General features: G+C 45.9%; 1 protein-coding gene across 1 annotated transcript in view; it reads right to left on the bottom strand.

Annotated features, from left to right (window-relative positions):
* Sps1 (inactive selenide, water dikinase) overlaps window positions 1-22610 on the bottom strand; it is an 80585-nt gene that overhangs the window by 41929 nt on the left and 16046 nt on the right. Inside the window, exon 3 of the mRNA XM_068388528.1 lies at window positions 7584-7732. Coding sequence (XP_068244629.1) covers window positions 7584-7732 — 149 coding nt within the window. The remainder of the gene's footprint in view (window positions 1-7583; window positions 7733-22610) is intronic.

A 22610-nucleotide genomic window follows, 5' to 3' on the forward strand; every position in this document is an offset into this window, starting at 1 on the left:
CCGGGTAAGTATATTTATATAATTTTTAAATATTCAACTTAGCCAGTGAATATATATAGCTGATTCACACCCAGGGTGGTGGGTAGAGACCAGTTAAATATGTTTACATCGTATAAGCTAAGAGTTTTTATTTCATTTTGGAAGTTATCAATATAACAAAAACAAAATAAATAGGTACCTGGTAAGGAAGTTGACTTAGACGATTACTCTGCCTTGTAAGTACGTCTTCCTTACGGAGCCTCGCGATCCTCTTAGGATGCTGACAGACCCCTAGGAGCTGAAGTATCAAGGGCTGCAACCCATACAACAGGACCTCATCAAACCCCTAATCTGGGCGCTCTCAAGAAATGACTTTGACCACCCGCCAAATCAACCAGGATGCGAAAGGATTCTTAGCCTTCCGGACAACCCATAAAAAACAACATTAAAAACATTTCAAGAGACAGATTAAAAGGATATGGAATTAGGGAATTGTAGTGGTTGAGCCCTCACCCACTACTGCACTCGCTGCTACGAATGGTCCCAGTGTGTAGCAGTTCTCGTAAAGAGACTGGACATCTTTCAAGTAAAATGACGCGAACACTGACTTGCTTCTCCAATAGGTTGCGTCCATTATACTTTGCAGAGATCTATTTTGCTTAAAGGCCACGGAAGTTGCTACAGCTCTAACTTCGTGCGTCTTCACCTTAAGCAAAGCTCGGTCTTCCTCACTCAGATGTGAATGAGCTTCTCGTATTAGCAATCTGATAAAGTATGACAAAGCATTCTTTGACATAGGCAAGGATGGTTTCTTAACTGAACACCATAAAGCTTCAGATTGGCCTCGTAAAGGTTTAGTACGCTTTAAATAGAACTTAAGAGCTCTAACAGGGCATAAGACTCTTTCTAGTTCATTGCCTACGATCTCCGATAAGCTGGGAATATCGAAAGATTTAGGCCAAGGCCGAGAAGGCAGCTCATTTTTGGCTAGAAAACCAAGTTGCAGCGAACAAGTAGCTTTTTCCGACGAAAATCCGATGTTCTTGCTGAAGGCATGAATCTCACTGACTCTTTTAGCCGAGGCTAAGCATACCAGGAAAAGAGTCTTAAGAGTGAGATCTTTCAGGGAGGCTGACTGTAAAGGCTCAAACCTGTCTGACATGAGGAATCTTAGTACCACGTCTAAATTCCACCCAGGAGTAGCCAAACGACGCTCCTTAGTGGTCTCAAAAGACTTAAGGAGGTCTTGCAGATCTTTATTGTTGGAAAGATCTAAGTCTCTATGCCGGAAGACCGATGCCAACATGCTTCTGTAGCCCTTGATAGTGGGAGCTGAAAGGGATCGTCCTTTTCTCAGGTATAAGAGAAAATCAGCTATTTGGGCTACAGAGGTACTGGTCGAGGATACAGAAACTGACTTGCACCAGTCTCGGAAGACTTCCCACTTCGATTGGTAGACTCTAATGGTAGACGCTCTCCTTGCTCTAGCAATCGCACTGGCTGCCTCCTTCGAAAAGCCTCTAGCTCTCGAGAGTCTTTCGATAGTCTGAAGGCAGTCAGACGAAGAGCGTGGAGGCTTTGGTGTACCTTCTTTACGTGCGGCTGACGTAGAAGGTCTACTCTTAGAGGCAGACTTCTGGGAACGTCTACTAACCATCGAAGTACCTCGGTGAACCATTCTCTCGCGGGCCAGAGGGGAGCAACTAACGTCAACCTTGTCCCTTCGTGAGAGGCGAACTTCTGCAGTACCTTGTTGACAATCTTGAACGGTGGGAATGCGTAGAGATCCAGATGTGACCAATCTAGAAGGAAGGCATCTATATGTATTGCTGCTGGGTCTGGGACTGGAGAGCAATAGATTGGAAGCCTCTTGGTCAGCGAGGTTGCAAAGAGATCTATGGTCGGTTGACCCCAAGTGGCCCAAAGTCTCTTGCACACATCCTTGTGGAGGGTCCATTCGGTTGGAATTACTTGCCCTTTCCGACTGAGACAATCTGCTATGACGTTCAAGTCGCCCTGGATGAACCTCGTTACTAGGGAGATGTCTCGATCTTTTGACCAGATGAGCAGGTCCCTTGCGATCTCGTACAACGTCAGTGAGTGGGTACCTCCTTGTTTGGAGATGTACGCCAAGGCCGTGGTGTTGTCCGAGTTTACTTCCACCACTTTGCCTCGAAGGAGATACTCGAAGCTTTTCAAGGCCAGATGAACTGCCAACAGCTCCTTGCAGTTGATATGCATGCTCCTCTGATTCGAGTTCCACAGACCTGAGCATTCCCGACCGTCCAGCGTCGCGCCCCAGCCCAAGTCCGATGCGTCCGAGAAGAGAACGTGGTTGGGTAATTGAATAGCCAGGGGAAGACCCTCTCTTAGGTTGATATTGTCCTTCCACCAAGTCAGACAAGACTTCATCTTTCCGGAAATCGGGATCGAGACCGCCTCTAGCGTCTTGTCCTTTTTCCAGTGGAAAGCCAGATGGAATTGCAGAGGACGGAGGTGTAGTCTTCCTAGTGATACAAATTGCTCCAGGGATGACAGCGTCCCTACCAGACTCATCCACAGCCTGACTGAGCAGCGTTCTTTCTTCAGCATCTTCTGGATGGAAAACAGGGCTTGATCTATTCTGGGGGCCGACGGAAAAGCCCGAAAAGCTTGACTGTGAATCTCCATCCCTAAATACAGAATAGTTTGGGATGGGACCAGCTGCGACTTTTCCAAATTGACTAGGAGTCCCAATTCCTTGGTCAGATCTAGAGTCCACTTGAGATCCTTCAGACAGCGACGACTGGAAGAGGCTCTGAGAAGCCAGTCGTCCAAATAAAGGGAGGCTCGGATGTCCGATAAGTGGAGGAATTTGGCCACATTCCTCATCAGCCTCGTAAATACGAGAGGAGCTGTGCTTAGGCTAAAGCACAGGGCCCGAAACTGGTAAACCACATCTTCGAAGACAAATCTCAGAAAAGGTTGGGAGTCTGAGTGAATGGGGATGTGGAAGTAGGCGTCCCTTAGGTCTAGCGAGACCATCCAGTCTTCCTTTCTGACCGCTGCTAAGACTGACTTTGTGGTCTCCATGGAAAACTTCGTCTTTGTGACAAAGACATTCAGAGCACTGACGTCTAGCACCGGTCTCCACCCTCCTGTCTTCTTTGATACTAGGAAGAGACGGTTGTAAAACCCCGGTGATTGAAGGTCCGAGACTTTGACCACCGCTCCCTTCTCTAGCAAAAGAGACACTTCCAGTTTCAGGGCTTGTCTCTTTTCTTCCTCTCTGTACCTGGGAGAGAGATCGATGGGGGACGTCGCTAGAGGGGGTTTGCGTACAAAAGGGATCTTGTACCCCTCTCTGAGCAACTTCACAGATTGTTGATCTGCGCCTCTTTTCTCCCAGGCTTGCCAGAAGTTCTTGAGTCTGGCTCCTACTGCTGTCTGAAATTGCGGGCAGTCAGACTCTGCCCTTAGAGGACTTGGATCCTTTCCTCTTCCCTCGCTTCCCTTCGGCACGAGCACCTCCTCTGCTGGAGGCTCTGCCACGAAAGGGCGGAATAAAGCGAGACGCTGGAGTGTCTAACCTCGGTCTAGCAGACAATGTAGGCAAAGGGGGAGCTTTGCGAGCCGAGGACGCAACTAGATCGTGGGTATCCTTCTGAACTAAAGATAAGGCAATTTCCTTTACCAAGACTTCAGGAAACAGGCACTTGGAAAGGGGAGCAAAGAGAAGCTCGGATCTTTGGCATGGCGTCACTCCAGCAGACAGGAAAGAACATAGAGACTCTCGCTTCTTCAGGACTCCGGACGTGAATGAGGCGGCTAGCTCGTTGGACCCATCACGGACGGCCTTGTCCATGCAGGACATAATGAGCAAAGAAACGTCCTTATCTGCAGAAGAGATCTTCCTGCTCAGGGCTCCTAGGCACCAGTCTAGGAAGTTAAAGACTTCGAAAGCCCTAAAAATCCCTTTAAGAAGGTGGTCCAGGTCCGATGGTGACCAACAAATCTTCGAGCGTCTCATGGCAAGGCGGCGGGGAGAGTCTACAAGACTTGAGAAGTCGCCCTGGGCAGAGGCAGGAACTCCCAAGCCGAGAACTTCTCCCGTGGCATACCAGACGCTCGATCTAGACGAGAGTTTAGATGGGGGAAAGGCAAATGCTGTCTTTCCTAAACCCTTCTTAGTCTCTAGCCAATCTCCCAACAGCCGCAAAGCTCTCTTGGATGAACGAGAGAGAACGAGTCTAGTAAAGGCAGGTGTGGTAGCAGGCACACCTAACAAAACTCTGACGGCGGCGAACGAGGAGCCACAGAAACAAAGTGGTCAGGGAACAACTCCTTAAATACAGCCATGACTTTTCTAAAGTCCAATGATGGTTGAGTTGCCTTAGGTTCGTCAAGTTCTGAAGGTTGATCCTCTTGCGGTTCAGCAACGTCCTCATCTGATAGTTCCTCATCCGAAAACTGATGAGGAAACGGCAACGGAGTGGGCAACGTTTGGCTCGCTGAGTCCGGTCGCACTGGTGCATGCGTGACGGATCCGGACGCAACGTCATGGAACTGCTGCACAGTCTGAGAACTGTCAACAACCATGGGTGCGCGAGGACGCACAGCGTCCACCCGAGACTGTTTAGACCGTCTGGGTTGTGCAGTCAACACCATACCGGGTTGCGGAGGTTGACGCACCGCGTCAAAACAAGTCACCTCTGATGGTTGTTGAACGTCCTGAACGTCAACAACCACCTCCGTGCGTCGCCTAACGTCAACGTGCGGCTGGCAAACCACACTGGGTCGCATCGGTGGGGGTACAACCTCAACTGGTAGACGCGAGAAAGTAACCTCAGCGTCAACAGGACGCACAACAGACCGCTTGGGAGGTTGTTGGCCAGAAGGTTCAGCAGCAACCTTCTCCGCATTGAAATCCTCCATCAAGGACGCAAGCTTGGACTGCATGTCCTGTAGCAATACCCATTTAGGGTCTACGGCAGCAGGTGCGGCAACAGACGGGGTGAGCGACTGAGGCGGTACCGCTTTGCCTCTCTTAGGCGGCGAACAGTCATCAGATGACGGCAACGAGTCCGAACTGACCCAGTGGCTACAACCGGGACGTTGGACTTGTCCTGAAGGGACCGACTTACGCTTCAAAGGTCGTGAGACCTTGGTCCAAAGTTTCTTACGAGAAACACCTTCGGACGACGAGGTAAAAACGGGCTCTCTCGTCTTACGTTGGTAGGGGCGATCTTGGGGATATACGCCTGATACCAAGGAGGGAACGTCTGTTCGCTGATCAAGGCCTCTCGAACCCATGCGTCGTACGACATTGCTTCTCCCCTGGGCTTGGGAGCTTGCAAGAGGTCCCGGACTAGGACGACGACAGGCACGAACAGACGAACCCTCAAGCGCAACACTGTTCACAACACTTTGAGAAACACTAGGCACTTTATCACTTCCCGCGGCACTTTGGCACTTTAGTTCCTTAACATCCGCCATGAGTTGATTGCGGTCACTTGCGAGGGACTCAACTCTCTCCCCCAAGGCATGGATGGCACGCATCATGTCAGCCATCGATGGTTCCTGAGTGCTAGGAGGGGGGTTAGGAACAACCACTACAGGGGAAGGATTAGGTTGAGGGGCATGAGGAGAGGAAAACTCTACCGACCTAGAAGAACTTCTCCTTACCCTATCTCTCTCTAGTCTGCGTGTATACTTCTCAAATTCGATAAAATCGAATTCCGAAAGGCCCACGCATTCCTCACACCGATCTTCCAATTGACAGGTTTTACCCCGACAATTGGAACAAACAGTGTGAGGGTCGAGAGAAGCCTTTGGAAGACGCCTATGACAGTCCCTAGCATTGCATGTTCTAAACTTGGGAACTTGTGAAAGGTCAGCCATTTTGAATTGGTCAAGGGAAAATTCCAAAAAACGATCTAAGTCATCAACAATGAATCCGATACAAAAAAGAGTTCAAGGATTTATTTGAAGAAAAACCCTGTACTGCGAAAGCTCATAACCAAATTAAAGTACTTCACCAAATATGATGGGAAAAACTCCAGGTTTCAACAGCGAGTAAAGTACGTCTTGTCGACACGTCGACAGAGAAGAAATTGAGTCTTTGTTTACATCGAGTATGGTATCTGGCCGACAGTTGGCGCTGGTGGGCACACCCACAACCTGTATAGCGATCGCTGGCGAGTTTTACTGTTTTTTTTGTCTGTCGAGCAACAGAGTTGCAGCTATATATATTCACCGGCTAAGTTAAATATTTAAAATTCTGTTTTTCTTACTGATCGCCATCCCTTAAGCACTCTTTGGTATAGAAACAATGGTTCCTCTTTACTTAAACCACATAGCTCTGTCACTCACTGCACATAGGAAAATGCAACCCTTTTGAATGTGTTTAACAGTAAGCAGAGTAATAAGAAACTAGATCTTCCTTATTTGTTTTCCCAAGACTAAACTAACTAGTTTAGCTTTTCGATTTTGTGAAATTAAAGCTCTCTTGATAGACCTTGATGCTTATCTAGGTGTAAACCCAAATGCTATTTTTCCTTTGTTTATTATAGACTGCAGATTTCCTAGCTCTTAAGTAATCTGTTATTTTGCACAAGTAAAAAAGAAGTTCTTTCGACACTTGTTGGAGATTAGTAATGAGATTATGTAAATGAGTTTAAGGTAGCTCAAGTCCAGCTGATTACCGCCTATTTCCATAACGCTCATATTATCTAAAGTTTTTTAATGTCTTTTGGCAAAATGACTAAATAGGTTTGCTGAAGGAAATCATGTTCCTTAGTTTGCAATTTGGCTTTCGTCAGGCCTTGGAGCATGTGATGCACTTCTTACAATCTCTAATGCGGTACAGAAATCCCTTGATTGTGCTCAAGCAGTTTGTATGATTGGCCTTTGACTGTTACTCATGAGGCCCTTGTTTTCAAACTAAACAACTGGGAGTGGGTGGGTCTTTTCTTAGCATCATTATTAAATTTTCAAGTAATACATTGCAAAGAGTTGTTGATGGACATCATAGTGAGTATAGGAATATGATATTTGGTGTTCCTCAGGGTAGTGTTCTAATACGAGGGATAAAGTTAACCCTTTTACTCCCAAAGGACGTACTGGTACGTTTCACAAAACCCATCCCTTTACCACCATGGACGTACCGGTACGTCCTTGCAAAAAACTGCTATTTATATTTTTTTTTGCATATTTTTTATATTTTTCTTTCAGAAACTTCAGGCATTTTCCAAGAGAATGAGACCACCCTGACCTCTCTAGGATGAAAATTAAGGCTGTTAGAGCAATTTAAATAAATTATATTGCAAAATGTGCTTGAAAAAAAAATAACCCCGGGGGGTATAAGGGTTAACAAATAGAAATACCGTGTCGTACCAAAATTTACTGATGTGTCGACTCATGAGCATCTTATTCAAATATATATGCATATGAATATTCGGTAATATTGCATGTAAATTTAACATCATTTACTTCATTACTTTTAATTGTGGTCATAATTTCCAATTACCATCCAGTTGTCATGGGCTAGAAACAGCAATTTAACTTAGCATTCAATCATCTAATTTCAATTCATAATACTAAAATTACAAAGTACTAATTCTCACCTTAAATCCTCTCATCATAAGAGGAACGACAACATCTCTTTCCTTTTCAGTCATTTTGGTAGAAACACCAAGAAGCATCAGCATGTTGTCACAATCTGTCACCCCCATGGCAAACAGGTCACTCAGAACATTAGCACAAGCAATTTTACCTGAAATATTGGGATTAATCAACCACAGGCTCAAGTGTATCCACCAGAAAGCACCTTTCAGAAATCAGTAAACATTTTACCAAAAATGGTATTTTTATTATAAGATAAATTTTTAAATATACTTACCTGGTAGTTACAAATATATAGCTTTAATCTCGCGTTTCGACAGAAATTCAAAATTCGTGGCGATCGCCGCCATGACAGTAGGTGGTCATACATGAGCGCCATCACACATAGGCTAATAGAACTATTCTCAACCATCTTCAGAAATTCCATGTCTCTGTTTTCAGAGGGGAGGAGGGAGGGTCCTTATATATATGTAACTACCCAGTAAGTATATTTAAAAATTTATTTTAAAATAAAAATACCATTTTTAAATATGTAACTTCCCTGGTAGTTACATATATATAGCTGATTGACACCATAGGTGGTGGGTTGAAAACCTCATCCCATTGGGAATTCGTATAATTATTAATAACTACAATTAGTAGTACTAACAATCTAGTTCTAGCCTGATAAGGAAGCTGGCTTCACAATGATACTGCCTCATTTCGCCCGCATTCCTTGAGAGAATAAGCGACCACTCCGTGGGCTGTAAAAGTCTCTTGGGGCTGCCACAAGGTCCTCGACCTCTAGTGTGGCTAGACCAGCATCCTTGCAAACTTGGCATAGCCAAGGATACTGATTCTGGCGTTACAATCTCATAAGGAAGCTGGCTTCACGATGATACTGTCTCATTTCACCTGCATTCCTTGAGAGACTCAGCGTCCACTCTGTGGGCTGTAAAAGTCTCTTGGGGCTGCCACAAGGTCCTCGACCTCTAGCGTGGCTAGACCACCACCCTTGCAAACCTGGTATAGCCAAGGATACTGAATCTGACCACCTACTCCCGTTTTTTTGTTTTTTTTAAATAATAAAAAAAAGTAACTTGACTTGTATCCAAGACTGTGTAAGGTTGCGATAACCTTCACAGACAACCTGAGAACACAAATACAAGAAAAAGGCAAGGGTATAATAAAAGATTATAGGGTAGAGGCAGTAGACCTTGCTCTAACTACGACGCTAGAGGTAATGTACGGACCCAGGGAACAGCAATCCTCAAACTGGTCCTGGACATCTTTGAGATATCAGTCTGTGAAGATTGATTTCCTTCATCAGAAAGTAGGCTCCAAAATTGACTTCATTTTATTGTGTTTGTAAGCCATAAAAATTGCTACAGCTTTAACCTCGTGTGGTTTTACCTCAAGGATAGGGAAAACTTCTTACTTACAATCCTGGAGAACTTTAATATTAAATCCTTAGTGAAAAAAGCCAGGGTATTCTATGATAAAGGCAAAGAGGGCTTTTTAACTGAGCATCAGAGGCTGACTGTCTCGTCTTTGAAAAGAAAGCCTAACTGAAGGGAGCAAATTGTATTGTCTCCATTAAAGCCCATCTTCTTGCTGATGGCTTTTAACTCTCCTGATCTTTTGACTATAGCTATCTTCTTGGTAAGATACTTCCAAGACACCTTGTCCAACTGTACAAACGTACTTGAGGTTAAAATGGCCAGGACTATATCCAGGTTCCACGAGGAGGCTGGGTTGTCTTTCCTCTTAGTCATCTCAAAGGATCTGAGATCTGAGAGATCATTGTTACCTGATACGCCAATGTGTCGGTTACGAAAGACAGAGGTTAGTATGCTGCGGTAACCCTTGATAAAAGGTACAGCTAGCTTCTCTTTTGTACGCAGATACGACAGAAAAAACTCTGCTATATTGGCTATAGAGATATTGGTAGAGGAAAGTCTATTATTCTTGAACCACACTCTAAATATGTCCCACTCGGACTAGTAAACCCTAATAGTTGGTAATGATCTGGGTGTATCTACCAGCCACTCCATCATCTCCGCAACCCAATGTCTCATGGGCCAAAAAGGAGCTATCATGGTCATGTGGACGTTGGGCAAATCCCTGAATCTTTTTCCGGACTCCGTCCAGGATCTTGAATGGAGGAAAAATGTACACGTTTAGACCTTCCCAGTTCCGAAGAAAAGCGTCCACTGCAACTGCTTCCTGGTCTGGTACTGGAGAGCAAAAAACCGGCAACCTCTGTGTCATTTGAGAGGCGAAGAGGTCGATCGAGTGTTGACCCCACAACATCCAAAGGTTGGTGCACACCTCAAGATGTAGGGTCCTTTCTGCAGTAAGAACTTGTCTTCTTCTGCTGAGCAGATCCGTCCTGATGCTTTTCTCCCCTTTTAAAAATGAGTAATCAGTGCTCGGTGAATGGCCACTAGCTCTTTGATATCTATGCGTCATTTCCTCTGAGACTCTATCCACAGATCCCTGTCGAGAATCGTATGTGTCAAACAGGGACAACATCGACTTCTCTAGCTTAGACAGACCAGACACTTGAAGCGCGCCGTGTGCGCGAACTCAACCGAGTGCTGATTGCTGCGAGGGATCGTCAACCGTAGCCGAGTGACCACCAGGGGAAAGTCCTTGCGACATTTCCGGAGTGCCTTGAGCGTGATATGAACTGATTATCATCCTCAGAAAAATTAAATTCTATGAGGGTGATAGTTAAGATGTGGCCAGGTTACCATCAGGCCTAACTGTTGTGTTAAGGGCATTATCCTTTGAAGAGCTTCCAGACACTTTACTTGTGATTCTGCTCTGAGTGGTCAATCGTCCGGTTACAAAGAAAAAAACCTTACTCCCCCATGTGAGGCCAGGGAGTCACGTTGGACATCACCCGGGTAAAAAACGTACTTTTACAATGGACTGAAGTCCAGAACAGGTTTTCATCCATAACCCCCCCCCCCAAGCTTTTCAGAACTAGGAAAAGCATGTTGTAAAATCATCTCCGAGGGGGTGTCCTCTACAATTCTAAGGCTGATTTCGACAGCATAAAGAGCTGCTGCTTAGTTACCTGAGTGGACTGTTGTCAATTCTAAGGGTATTGACGACATGGGAGGCATAAACCGACTCACCTTTTGATTCGGCTTGTTGTCTTGAGAATCTGCAAGTTTAACCTCCAGTCGCAATCATCTGGGTTCCCCTTGAAGGGGCTCTCCCACGAAAAAGCTGACGAGAGGGAAGAACCTCCTTTTGTATCCCTGCTAAAAAGCTAGTTGGAAGGATCTATTTAGCAGTCCTAGAGAAAAAATCTTGCGCAGCCTGTTAATCTCCGAATAAGGGACAAGCCTGAAGATAAAAAGGGACAACACATAGTCCTCTTTTTAAGAACTCCTGCTGTGGAAAGGGGTGGAAAGTTCGATGGGTCATCCCTCTCGGGCTTATCCAGACAGGCAATCAGATGCATCTGAGCCTTCAGATGCATCTGAGCCTCGTTCTTAGGGTCTGTGGCTTCTGCGAGAGTTCCGAGAGTCCAGTCCGTAAGGCTGAAGACTAAAAGTTTCCTTCAGCCGATGGTCCATTTCAGAATTGAAACACATAAACTTCGACTTGTTCATGGTTGAAGTGAGGAGTCAGCAGGTCTGGAGAAGTCTCCTTGGGAGAAGAAGGAACTCCCAAACCAAGAACTTCCCCCAGATGAATATCACAAACTAGATCTAGAAGCCAGCCGAGTTTGAGGAAAAGAAAAAAGGAGGTCTTCCCTAGATCCTTTCTCTTGGTTGAAAGATGAGAAAACTTTCTTAACATATCTAGCCAGGACCATATTCTTGAAGGAGGATGCTGTTTTTTTTTTTAAAAAACTCAACTGTCTGTAATGAATCCTGAGATTCGTCTTCTAAGTCGGCTAATGGAACATCGATTCCAAGATTCGAATGAGTAGGAGACAAAACTGCGTCATCCTGTCGGTTATTGTCTTCCAAAAAATTCATCTTGTCCTGAAGAAATCTCGTGAAGGATATCGTCCAGTTGCGAGGAAGCATCACGTTTATGTACTGTAAGCCTCGTAGGAGAGACAGGTTCCACTGCTTCCAGCATAAGATCATCATGCTGTAAGGAAGCAATAACACCTGTAAAAACATGTGAGGGAAAATCTTGATCGACTGCGTCCAGCATGCGTTAGGCATGTTGTATGTCAACAGCGTGACGCAAGAGAGCGTTAGTTGTGCGTTCAGAAAAATCGCGAAGGAAAGATAAAAAATTGTCTATCCTGTTGTGAGGACAAGTCTCGACTATATGAGTCCATCATGGGTCCAGATTGAGACTGTTGTATGTTTCCATGAGAGGTATCAGACTAATGCATGAGTCCCGAACGCCGTGAGTCTGCCGCGAGCCGTGAGGAAGTGTTAGCATCACGTTCAGTCAATCGCAAGGAAGAGACAACTGTTTATCCATGGTGACTTGGGCACAAAAACCTGACTGTCTTGTCCAGCATATGTCCAGGCTGATGCATGTGTCTAGGTTGCCATGAGATTTCAGACTGATCAGTTTTGCCGTGAGCTGTCCGCGTGTAGCATGCGTCCACATGAGCGGTAGTCGTATGTACCGCAGAACGCGAAGGTGAGACAACTGCTTGACTATCTTGTTGAATGGATAAATTTTGACTGAGGGAGAGACCAGAGGCCAGACTGTCGCATGCGTCCGCCCTAACGCTTGCCGCAACGCAAGCTGATAGCTGAGAGGGAGCGTTTTGCCGAGATATATCGTCAACTGTCAATACTTCTTGCACGCCTTGTGCGCTATCTGAATCATGTACAGTATTGATTGTTGTGAGAGATCTCCCCCAAGAGACCAGGCTGACGCATGCGTCCGTGTTGCCATAGTATGCCTCCCGCATGAGCGGTATGCCATGGGGGAGAGACCAGACTGCCGCATGCATCTGCTCTGCCACTTGCCGCAATGTGAGCTGATCGCTGTGAGGGAGCGTTGCTGAGTATCGGATGTTCGATACTATCGGAAGACCGTTTTCTTGGTCTATTGCTGTCCTTAGATTCTTTTTGGTGCAGTTTTTCTGATCGGGAATCATAAGCATCAAACAGAGACGAAATAGACCTCTTTAATTCAGCCAAATCAGATACATGATGAGCGCTGTGTGCGCTAACTGAACGATGTATAGATCGTTGAGAGGTATCGTCGACTGTCGATCCTTTTAGCGCGCCTTGTGCACGATCTGAATCGTGTATCGATCGTTGTGATAGATTGTCAACAATATTAACGTCTGCTTCCAGATGATTACCAGGCGAAAGAACTTGTGACATATCCCAATCTGGGGGGAGGGAAGGAGCGTGTACCGACGTAAAACGAGCACCTTCTTCATCCGACGGACTACGCGTCTTACGCAATTGTTTTGGTGCTGACACGACGTCATCTTCGTCCGAAAGAAACACCTCCGGTGTACACCAGTCACTGAAGGAGGGTTTATTAGGAGACATACGTCACTTGCGTGCTTTAGAAAGAGGTGGTTGGCTCCAACCACGTCGCGGTTTTGCGTCCGACGAAGACGCATATATTTTAACCTCACTTTTACTGTTAAGATGGAACGATCTGTACATTGTTAACATGATCGCTCGAGGGGACGTCCGTTCGCTAATCAATGTCTGCCATATCCTTTGGCCTTTCGACATTCCTTCTCCCAGGGGCTGGGGAGCATGAAAGAGGTCCCCGGCTGGTATTATGACGGACACGAACGGACGCACCCTCCACTGAATTGACATTGAACATACGCACTTTTAATTGTTACACATTAGAACTTAATAGACCTTTCCGTTGCGAGAATTTATACTCTTTCATCAAGGGCTAGAAAGAAAATACAATAGAATATATGATTAACATTAGTATATAACATAACGATACAAGTAATTGTGAAACCAAAAAACCATTGTCAAGAATAATACGTATCGTAGATTTACTGCATTGCGTCATTATATGTGCCATTGAACACTAGCACTTTAAACTATTTTACATTAGATCATAATAGACCTGCCCTTTGCGAAAGATTATCTCTTTAGCCAAGGGCCAGAATGAAAATACAATAGGATATATGAATAATATTAGTATTCTCAAAAGTGAAATATTAAATAACGATACAAGTATTGTGAAAAAAAAAACGATCGTTTAATATCTGACATCTCCCTTAGAAATACTACAAGCGTAAAATGACTGTACGCTCGAGAAAAACTCTAAATCGAAAATTGACTAAGGGAAATACTGTATACTAATACGACAAATATATACTGTACTTGAAAAATGATATTTTAATTATAAAATAAATTTTTGAATATACTTACCCGGTGAATATATAATAGCTGCTGCTCCAGCGGCTCGACAGAAAAACACACAAAAACTCGCGAGCGATCGCTATGAAGGTTGCGGGTGTGCCCACCAGCGCCAACTATCGGCCAGATACCGCATATGCATGTAAACAAGCCTCAATTCTTCTCGTCCCGCTGCGTCTCTATTGGGGAGGAAGGGAGGGCCTTTAATTTATATATTCACCGGGTAAGTATATTCAAAAATTTATTTTATAATTAAAATATCATTTTTAAATATTTAACTTAGCCGGTGAATATATAATAGCTGATTCACACCCATGGTGGTGGGTAGAGACCAGAGTTAATAAAGTTTACAGCGTATATGCTTAGAGTTTTTGACAGTTATAACATAACAAAACCCAAATATATAGGTACCTGGTAAGGAAGTTGACTTAGACGATTACTCTGCCTTGTTAGTCTGTCTTCCTCACGAAGCCCAGCGATCCTCTTGGGATGCTGAAAGACTCCCAGGAGCTGAAGTATCAAGGGCTGCAACCCATACAACAGGACCTCATCAAACCCCTAATATGGGCGCTCTCAAGAAATGACTTTGACCACCCGCCAAATCAACCAGGATGCGAAAGGCTTCTTAGCCTTCCGTACAACCCAAAAAACAAGATTAAAAACATTTCAAGAGACAGATTAAAAGGATATTGGAATTAGGGTAATGTAGTGGTAGAACCCTCACCCACTACTGCACTCGCTGCAACGAATGGACCCAGTGTGTAGCAGTCCTCGTAAAGAGTCTGGACATCTTTTAAGTAAAATGACGCGAATACCGACTTGCTTCTCCAAAAGGTCGCGTCCATAATACTTTGCAGAGATCTATTTTGCTTGAAGGCCACGGAGGTTGCTATAGCTCTTACTTCGTGCGTCTTAACCTTAAGCAAACATCGGTCTTTCTCATTCAAGTGAGAATGAGCTTCTCGTATTAAAAATCTGATAAAATATGACAAAGCATTCTTTGACATAGGCAATGATGGTTTCTTAACTGAGCACCATAATGCCTCAGATCTACCTCGTAAGGACTTAGTACGGGCTAAGTAGAACTTAAGAGCTCTAACAGGACATAACACTCTTTCCAGTTCGTTGCCTACGATCTCTGATAAGCAAGGAATATCAAAAGATTTAGGCCAAGGACGAGAAGGCAGTTCATTTTTGGCCAGGAAACCAAGTTGAAGTGAACAAGTGGCTTTTTCTGTAGAAAAGCCGATGTTCTTACTGAAGGCATGAAGTTCACTGACCCTTTTAGCCGAAGCCAAGCACACTAGGAAAAGTGTCTTGAGGGTGAGATCCTTCAGGGAGGCTGAATGTAATGGCTCAAACCTGTCTGACATGAGGAACCTTAGGACCACGTCTAAGTTCCATCCAGGAGTTGCCAAACGACGTTCCTTAGAGGTCTTGAAAGACTTAAGGAGATCTTGGAGATCTTTATTGTTGGAAAGATCTAAGCCTCTATGACGAAAGACCGAAGCCAACATGCTCCTGTAGCCCTTAATCGTGGGAGCCGAGAGGGAGCGAACATTTCTCAGATGTAAAAGAAAATCTGCGATTTGGGCTACAGAGGTACTGGACGAGGACACAGATGCTGACTTGCACCAGTCTCGAAAGACTTCCCACTTCGACTGGTATACTCTAATGGTAGAAGCTCTCCTCGCTCTTGCAATCGCACTGGCTGCCTCCTTCGAAAAGCCTCGAGCTCTTGAGAGGCTGTCGATAGTCTGAAGGCAGTCAGACGAAGAGCGGGGAGGCTTTGATGGACATTCTTTACGTGGGGCTGACGTAATAGATCTACCCTTAGAGGAAGACTTCTTGGAAAGTCTACCAGCAATCGAAGTACCTCGGTGAACCACTCTCTCGCGGGCCAGAGGGGAGCAACCAACGTCAACCTTGTCCCTTCGTGAGAGGCGAACTTCTGCAGTACCTTGTTGACAATCTTGAATGGTGGGAATGCATATAAGTCCAGATGAGACCAATCTAGGAGAAATGCGTCTATGTGTATTGCTTCTGGGTCTGGGACTGGAGAGCAATAGATTGGAAGCCTCTTGGTAATCGAGGTGGCAAAGAGGTCTATGGTGGGTTGACCCCAAGTCGCCCAAAGACTCTTGCACACGTCCTTGTGGAGGGTCCATTCCGTGGGAATTACCTGACCCCTCCGACTGAGACAGTCTGCCAAGAAGTTCAAGTCGCCCTGGATAAATCTCGTTAACAGGGAGGTGCCTCGATTTCTTGACCAAATGAGCAGGTCCCTTGCGATCTCGTACAGCGTGAGGGAGTGTGTGCCTCCTTGCTTGGAGATGTACGCCAAAGCTGTGGTATTGTCGGAGTTGACCTCTACCACTTTGTTTCGAAGGAGACTTTCGAATTTCATCAAGGCCAAGTGGACTGCAAAAAGCTCCTTGCCATTGATGTGCATGCTCCTCTGACTTGAGGTCCACAGACCTGAGCATTCCCGACCGTCCAGGGTCGCACCCCAACCCAAATCTGACGCGTCTGAGAACAACACGTGGTTTGGGTTCTGAACTGCTAGGGATAGTCCCTCTCTCAGACTGATATTGCTGTTCCACCAATTCAGGCATGCCTTTACTGGTTCGGAGACCGGGATTGCTACCGTCTCTAACGTCTTGTCCTTGTTCCAGTGAAAAGCTAGATGGAGAGGCCGAAGGTGTAGTCTTCCTAGCAAGACAAACTGCTCCAGGGATGATAGAGTTCCTACGAGACTCATCCAATTCCTGACTGAGCACCGTTCTCTCTTCAGCATTAGTTGGACTTTGAGCAGGGCTTGATCTATTCGGGTGGCAGACGGAAAAGCCCGAAAAACTGGACTGCGAATCTCCATCCCTAAATATAGAATAGTTTGGGATGGAATCAGCTGGGACTTTTCTAGGTTGACCAAAAGTCCCAATTCCTTGGTCAGATCCAATGTCCAATGAAGATCCTGCAGACAGCGATGACTGGACGAAGCCCTGAGAAGCCAGTCGTCCAAGTACAGGGAGGCTCGGATTCCCGATAAATGGAGGAATTTTGCCACATTCCTCATGAGCCTCGTAAACACGAGAGGAGCAGGACTGAGGCCAAAGCACAGGGCCCGAAACTGGTATACCACATTCCTGAAAACAAACCTCAGAAACGGTTGGGAATCTGGGTGTATAGGAATGTGGAAGTACGCATCTCGTAGGTCGAGAGAGACCATCCAGTCTCCCTTTCTGACCGCTGCTAAGACTGACTTCGTGGTCTCCATAGTGAACTTTGTTTTCGTAACAAAAACGTTGAGCGCACTGATGTCTAGCACCGGTCTCCAACCTCCTGTCTTCTTTGGGACTAGGAAGAGACGGTTGTAAAACCCCGGTGATTGAAGGTCCGAGACTTTCACCACCGCTCCCTTCTCTAGCAACAGAGACACTTCTTGGTTTAGGGCTTGTCTCTTTGACTCCTCTCGGTACCTGGGAGAGAGGTCTATGGGAGTTGTCACTAGAGGAGGTTCGTGTACAAACGGAATTTTGTACCCCTCTCTGAGCAACCGAACAGACTCTTGGTCTGCGCCCCTCTTCTCCCAGGCCTGCCAGAAGCTCTTCAATCTGGCTCCTACCGCTGTCTGAGGCTGTGGGCAGTCAGACTCTGCCACGTGAGGACTTGGCTCCTCTCTTCTTACCTCTCTTTCCCTCGGCACGAGCACTTCCCCTGCTGGGAGCTCTGCCACGAAAGGGCGGGATAAATCTGGATGCCGGAGTCTCGATCCTGGGTCTTACAGCAAAGGATGTAGAAGGAGTCCCCTTGCGAGCAGAGGACGCCATCAAGTCATGGGTGTCCTTCTGCACAAGCGAAGAAGCTATGTCCTTAACCAGTTGTTGCGGAAACAAGGACGCTGATAAGGGAGCAAAGAGCAGTTCTGATCTCTGACAGGGAGTAACTCCTGCCGAAAGAAAAGAGCAAAGGGAATCTCGCTTCTTTAAGACTCCCGACGTAAAAGTGGAGGCGAGCTCATTGGAACCATCGCGGATGGCTTTATCCATACATGACATGATAAGTAAGGAAACATCTCTGTCAGCAGACGAGATTTTCCTACTTAAAGCTCCTAATGACCAGTCAAGGAAGTTGAATACTTCAAAGGCCCTGTATACGCCTTTCAGCAGATGGTCAAGGTCCGAGGAGGACCAACTAATCTTCGAGCGTCTCATGGCTAGGCGGCGGGGAGAGTCTACGAGGCTTGAGAAGTCACCCTGGGCAGAGGCAGGGACTCCCAAGCCGAGAACTTCTCCCGTGGCATACCAGACGCTCGATCTAGACGAGAGCTTTGAAGGAGGGAAGGCAAAGGCCGTCTTCCCCAAACTCCTCCTGGTATCCAACCAGTCGCCTAAAAGTCGTAAAGCCCTCTTGGAAGAGCGAGAAAGCACTAGCTTAGAAAAGGCTGGCATGTTAGCAGGTAAGCCTAGAGCAAACTCAGACGGTGGCGAACGAGGAGCAACGGTAACAAAGTGATCGGGAAAAAGCTCCTTGAAAATTAACATGACTTTCTCAAAGTCCATCGAAGGAGGAACCGTTCTAGGTTCGTCTACATCCGAAGGATGATCATCATGATGAGGATCAGCAACGTCCTCATCTGAAGGATCTTCGTCCGACAACTGCTGAGTAACAAGCAAAGGAGTTGGCAATGCTTGACACGCAGAGTCCACACGCACTGGTGCATCAGTAGCAGTCCAGAACGCTACGTCATGTAACTGCTTAACAGCCTGACTGTCAACAACAACAGGAGCGGGAGGACGCTCGACGTCAACTCGAGACTGCTTTGACTGCCTAGACTGAGCAGTCAAAACAACTCTTGACTGCGGTGTTTGACGCTCAGCGTCAAAACAAGTCAACTCCGCTGGTTGGCGAACGTCCTGAACGTCAACAAGAGCATTAGGAAGCGGCTGAACGTCCATATGCGGCTGAAAGTCAACACGGGACTGCATCGAGTGAGGCTCTACAAAGCGTGACTGACGTGACTTAGTAACGCCAACGTCAACAGGACGAGCAAAGGCTCGTTTTGGCGGCTGAAGGCCAGGATCTCGATTAGCTAAGCGGCGAGAATCATCGTGAACCTTTTCAGCAGAATAGTCTTCCATAAGGGAGGCGAGCTTGATCTGCATGTCTTGCAGTACAACCCATTTAGGATCAACGGGAATGGGTGCGGTAAAAGACGAGGGTAACGTCTGAGACTGCACAACCTTGCCTACACCAAGACTCTCGGAGCCTGTGTAACGTTTCTGCTTAGGCGGCGAACAGTCTTCCGAAGACTGCAAAGGGTCAGAGCTGTCCCAATGGCTACAACCAGGACGCTGGACCTGTCCTGAAGGGACCGACTTTCGCTTCAAGGGCCTTGAAACCTTGCTCCACGGTTTCTTATGCGAAAAGCCTTCGGATGACGAGGAGAAAATGGTCTCTCTCGTCTTATGGTAGGGGCGGTCTTGATGAGACACGCCTGTTACCATAGAGGGAACGTCTGTTCGCTGATCAAGGCCTCTCGAACCCATAAGTCGTACGACATTACTTCTCCCCTGGGCTTGGGAGCTTGCAAGAGGTCTCGGACTAGGCGAACGACAGGCACGAACAGACGAACCCTCGGTCGCAACACTGAAAACACTTTGCGCACTAATCACTTTCCCACGATTTTCCGCTGTGGCACTCTGACACTTTAGCTCTTTAACGTCAGCCATGAGTTGATTACGATCTGTAGCTAACGACTCAACTCTTTCGCCCAAAGCATGAATGGCACGTAACATATCCCGCATTGATGGTTCCTGAGTGCTAGTAGAGGGTTCAGGCACAACTACTACAGGGGAAGGATTAGGTTCAGGGGCATGGGGAGAGGAAAAATCTACTGATCTAGAGGAACTTCTCCTCACCCTATCTCTCTCTAGCTTACGAGAATACAGGTACTTGTCATATTCGAGCCAATCGAATTTCGAAAGGCCCACGCACTCCTCACACCGATCTCCTAATTGACAGGTTTTACCCCGACAATTAGAACACACAGTATGTGGGCCGAGAGAGGCCTTTGGAAGACGCCTATTGCAATCCCTAGCATTACACTTACGAAATCTAGGAATTTGAGAAGGGTCAGCCATTTTGAAAAAGTCAAAGAAAGTCCAAAAAACAATCCAAAGTCATCAACAATTAAATCTGACCAAAAAAGAGTTCAAGAGTTCAAGTTGAGGATAAAACACCTGCACTGCGAAAGCTCAAACCAAAATGAAGTACTTCACCAAGTCTGTTGAAAAACTCCAGGTTATACAGCGAGTAATGGTACGTCTTGTCGTTCAGACCGACAGAGAAGAATTGAGGCTTGTTTACATGCATATGCGGTATCTGGCCGATAGTTGGCGCTGGTGGGCACACCCGCAACCTTCATAGCGATCGCTCGCGAGTTTTTGTGTGTTTTTCTGTCGAGCCGCTGGAGCAGCAGCTATTATATATTCACCGGCTAAGTTAAATATTTAAAACATGTTATTTTCCTTAGTAAAATAAATTTTTGAATATACTTACCCGATGATCATATAGCTGCATCCCTGCTGCCCGACAGAAAAAACCTACGGGCGGAATACGCCAGCGATCGCTATACAGGTGGGGGTGTACATCAACAGCGCCATCTGTCAAGTAGGTACTCAAGTACTCGATGTCAACAAAGAACCAATTTTCTCCTCTGTCCCACTGGTTCTCTATTGGGGAGGAAGGGTGGGTCCTTTAATTTATGATCATCGGGTAAGTATATTCAAAAATTTATTTTACTAAGGAAAATAACATTTTTCAATATCAAACTTACCCGATGATCATATAGCTGATTCACACCCAGGGGGGTGGGTAGAGACCAGCATTACAAGTTGACATTATGAGCTAAGTATTCCGTATTTCATTTTAGCAGTTATTCAAAATAACAAGCATAAAATAAATAAGTACCTGGTAAGGAAGACGACTTGAACCATTACTCTGCCTTTTTAAGTACGTCTTTCTTACTGAGCCTCGCGATCCTCATAGGATGCTGAGCGACTCCTAGGAGCTGAAGTATGAAGGGTTGCAACCCATACTAAAGGTCCTCATCAAAACCTCTAATCTAGGCGCTTCTCAAGAAATGATTTTGACCACCCGCCAAATCAAGTAGGATGCGGAAGGCTTCTTAGCCTTCCGGACAACCCAAAAATATTTCAAGAGAAAGATTAAAAAGGTTCTGGAATTAGGGAATTGTAGTGGTGGAGCCCCCACCACTACTGCACTCGTTGCTACGAATGGTCCCAGAGTGTAGCAGTTCTCGTAAAGAGACAGGACATTCTTAAGATAAAAGACGCGAACACTGATTTGCTTTTCCAATAGGTTGCGTCGAATATATTTTGCAGAGATCTATTTTGTTTAAAGGCCACGGAAGTTGTGACAGCTCTAACTTCGTGTGTCCTTACCTTCAGCCAAGCTTGGTCTTCCTCATTCAGAAGGGAATGAGCTTCTCGTATTAACAGTCTGATAAAAATAGGATAAAGAATTCTCTGACATAGGCAAAGATGGATTCTTAACTGAACACCATAAAGCTTCAGACGGGCCTCGTAAAGGTTTTAAAATAGAACTTAAGAGCTCTTACAGGACATAATACTCTTTCTAGTTCATTTCCAACCATACGATAAGTTTGGAATATCGAACGATATTGGTCAAGGCCGAGAAGGCAGCTCGTGTTTGGCTAGAAAACCAAGATGTAGAACATGTAGCCGTTTCGGATGAGAATCCGATGTTCTTGCTGAAGGCATGAATCTCACTGACTCTTTTAGCTGTGGTTAAGCATATCAGGAAAAGAGTCTTAAAGGTGAGATCTTTCAGGGAGGCTGATTGAAGTGGTTCGAACCTGTCTGACATAAGGAATCTTAGAACCACGTCTAAATTCCAACCAGGTGTAACCAAACGACGCTCCTTCGTGGTCTCAAAAGACTTAAGGAGGTCCTGTAGATCTTTATTGTTGGAAAGATCTAAACCTCTGTGACGGAAGACTGATGCCAACATGCTTCTGTAACCCTTGATAGTGGGAGCTGAAAGAGATCGCTCTTTCCTCAGATATAAGAGGAAGTCAGCTATTTGAGTTACAGAATTACTGGTCGAGGATACGGATACTGACTTGCACCAGTTTCGGAAGATTTCCCACTTCGATTGGTAGACTCTAAGGGTGGATGTTCTCCTTGCTCTAGCAATCGCTCTGGTTGCCTCCTTCGAAAAACCTCTAGTTCTCAAGAGTCTTTCGATACTCTGAAGGCAGTGAGACGAAGAGCGTGGAGGCCTTGGAGTACCTTCTTTACGCGTGGCAGACGTAGCAGGTCCACCCTTAGGGGAAGAGTTCTGGGAACGTCTACTAGCCATCGAAGTACCTCGGTAAGTTATTCTCTCGCGGGCCAGAGGGAAGCAACTAGCGTCAACTTTGTCCCTTCGTGAGAGGCGAACTTCTGCAGTACCTTGTTGACAATCTAGAACGGAGGGAATGCATATAGATCTAGATGAGACCAATCTAGTAGAAAGGCATCTATAAGAACTACTGCTGGGTCCGGGATAGGTGAGCAAAGTATTGAGAGCCTCTTGGACATCGAGGTTGCGAAGAGATCTATGGTTGGCTGGCCCCAGGTGACCCAAAGTCTCTTGCATACATCCTTGTGGAGGGTCCAA

Source organism: Palaemon carinicauda, chromosome 15, assembly GCF_036898095.1.
Source record: "Palaemon carinicauda isolate YSFRI2023 chromosome 15, ASM3689809v2, whole genome shotgun sequence".
NCBI classification, from domain to species: domain Eukaryota; kingdom Metazoa; phylum Arthropoda; class Malacostraca; order Decapoda; family Palaemonidae; genus Palaemon; species Palaemon carinicauda.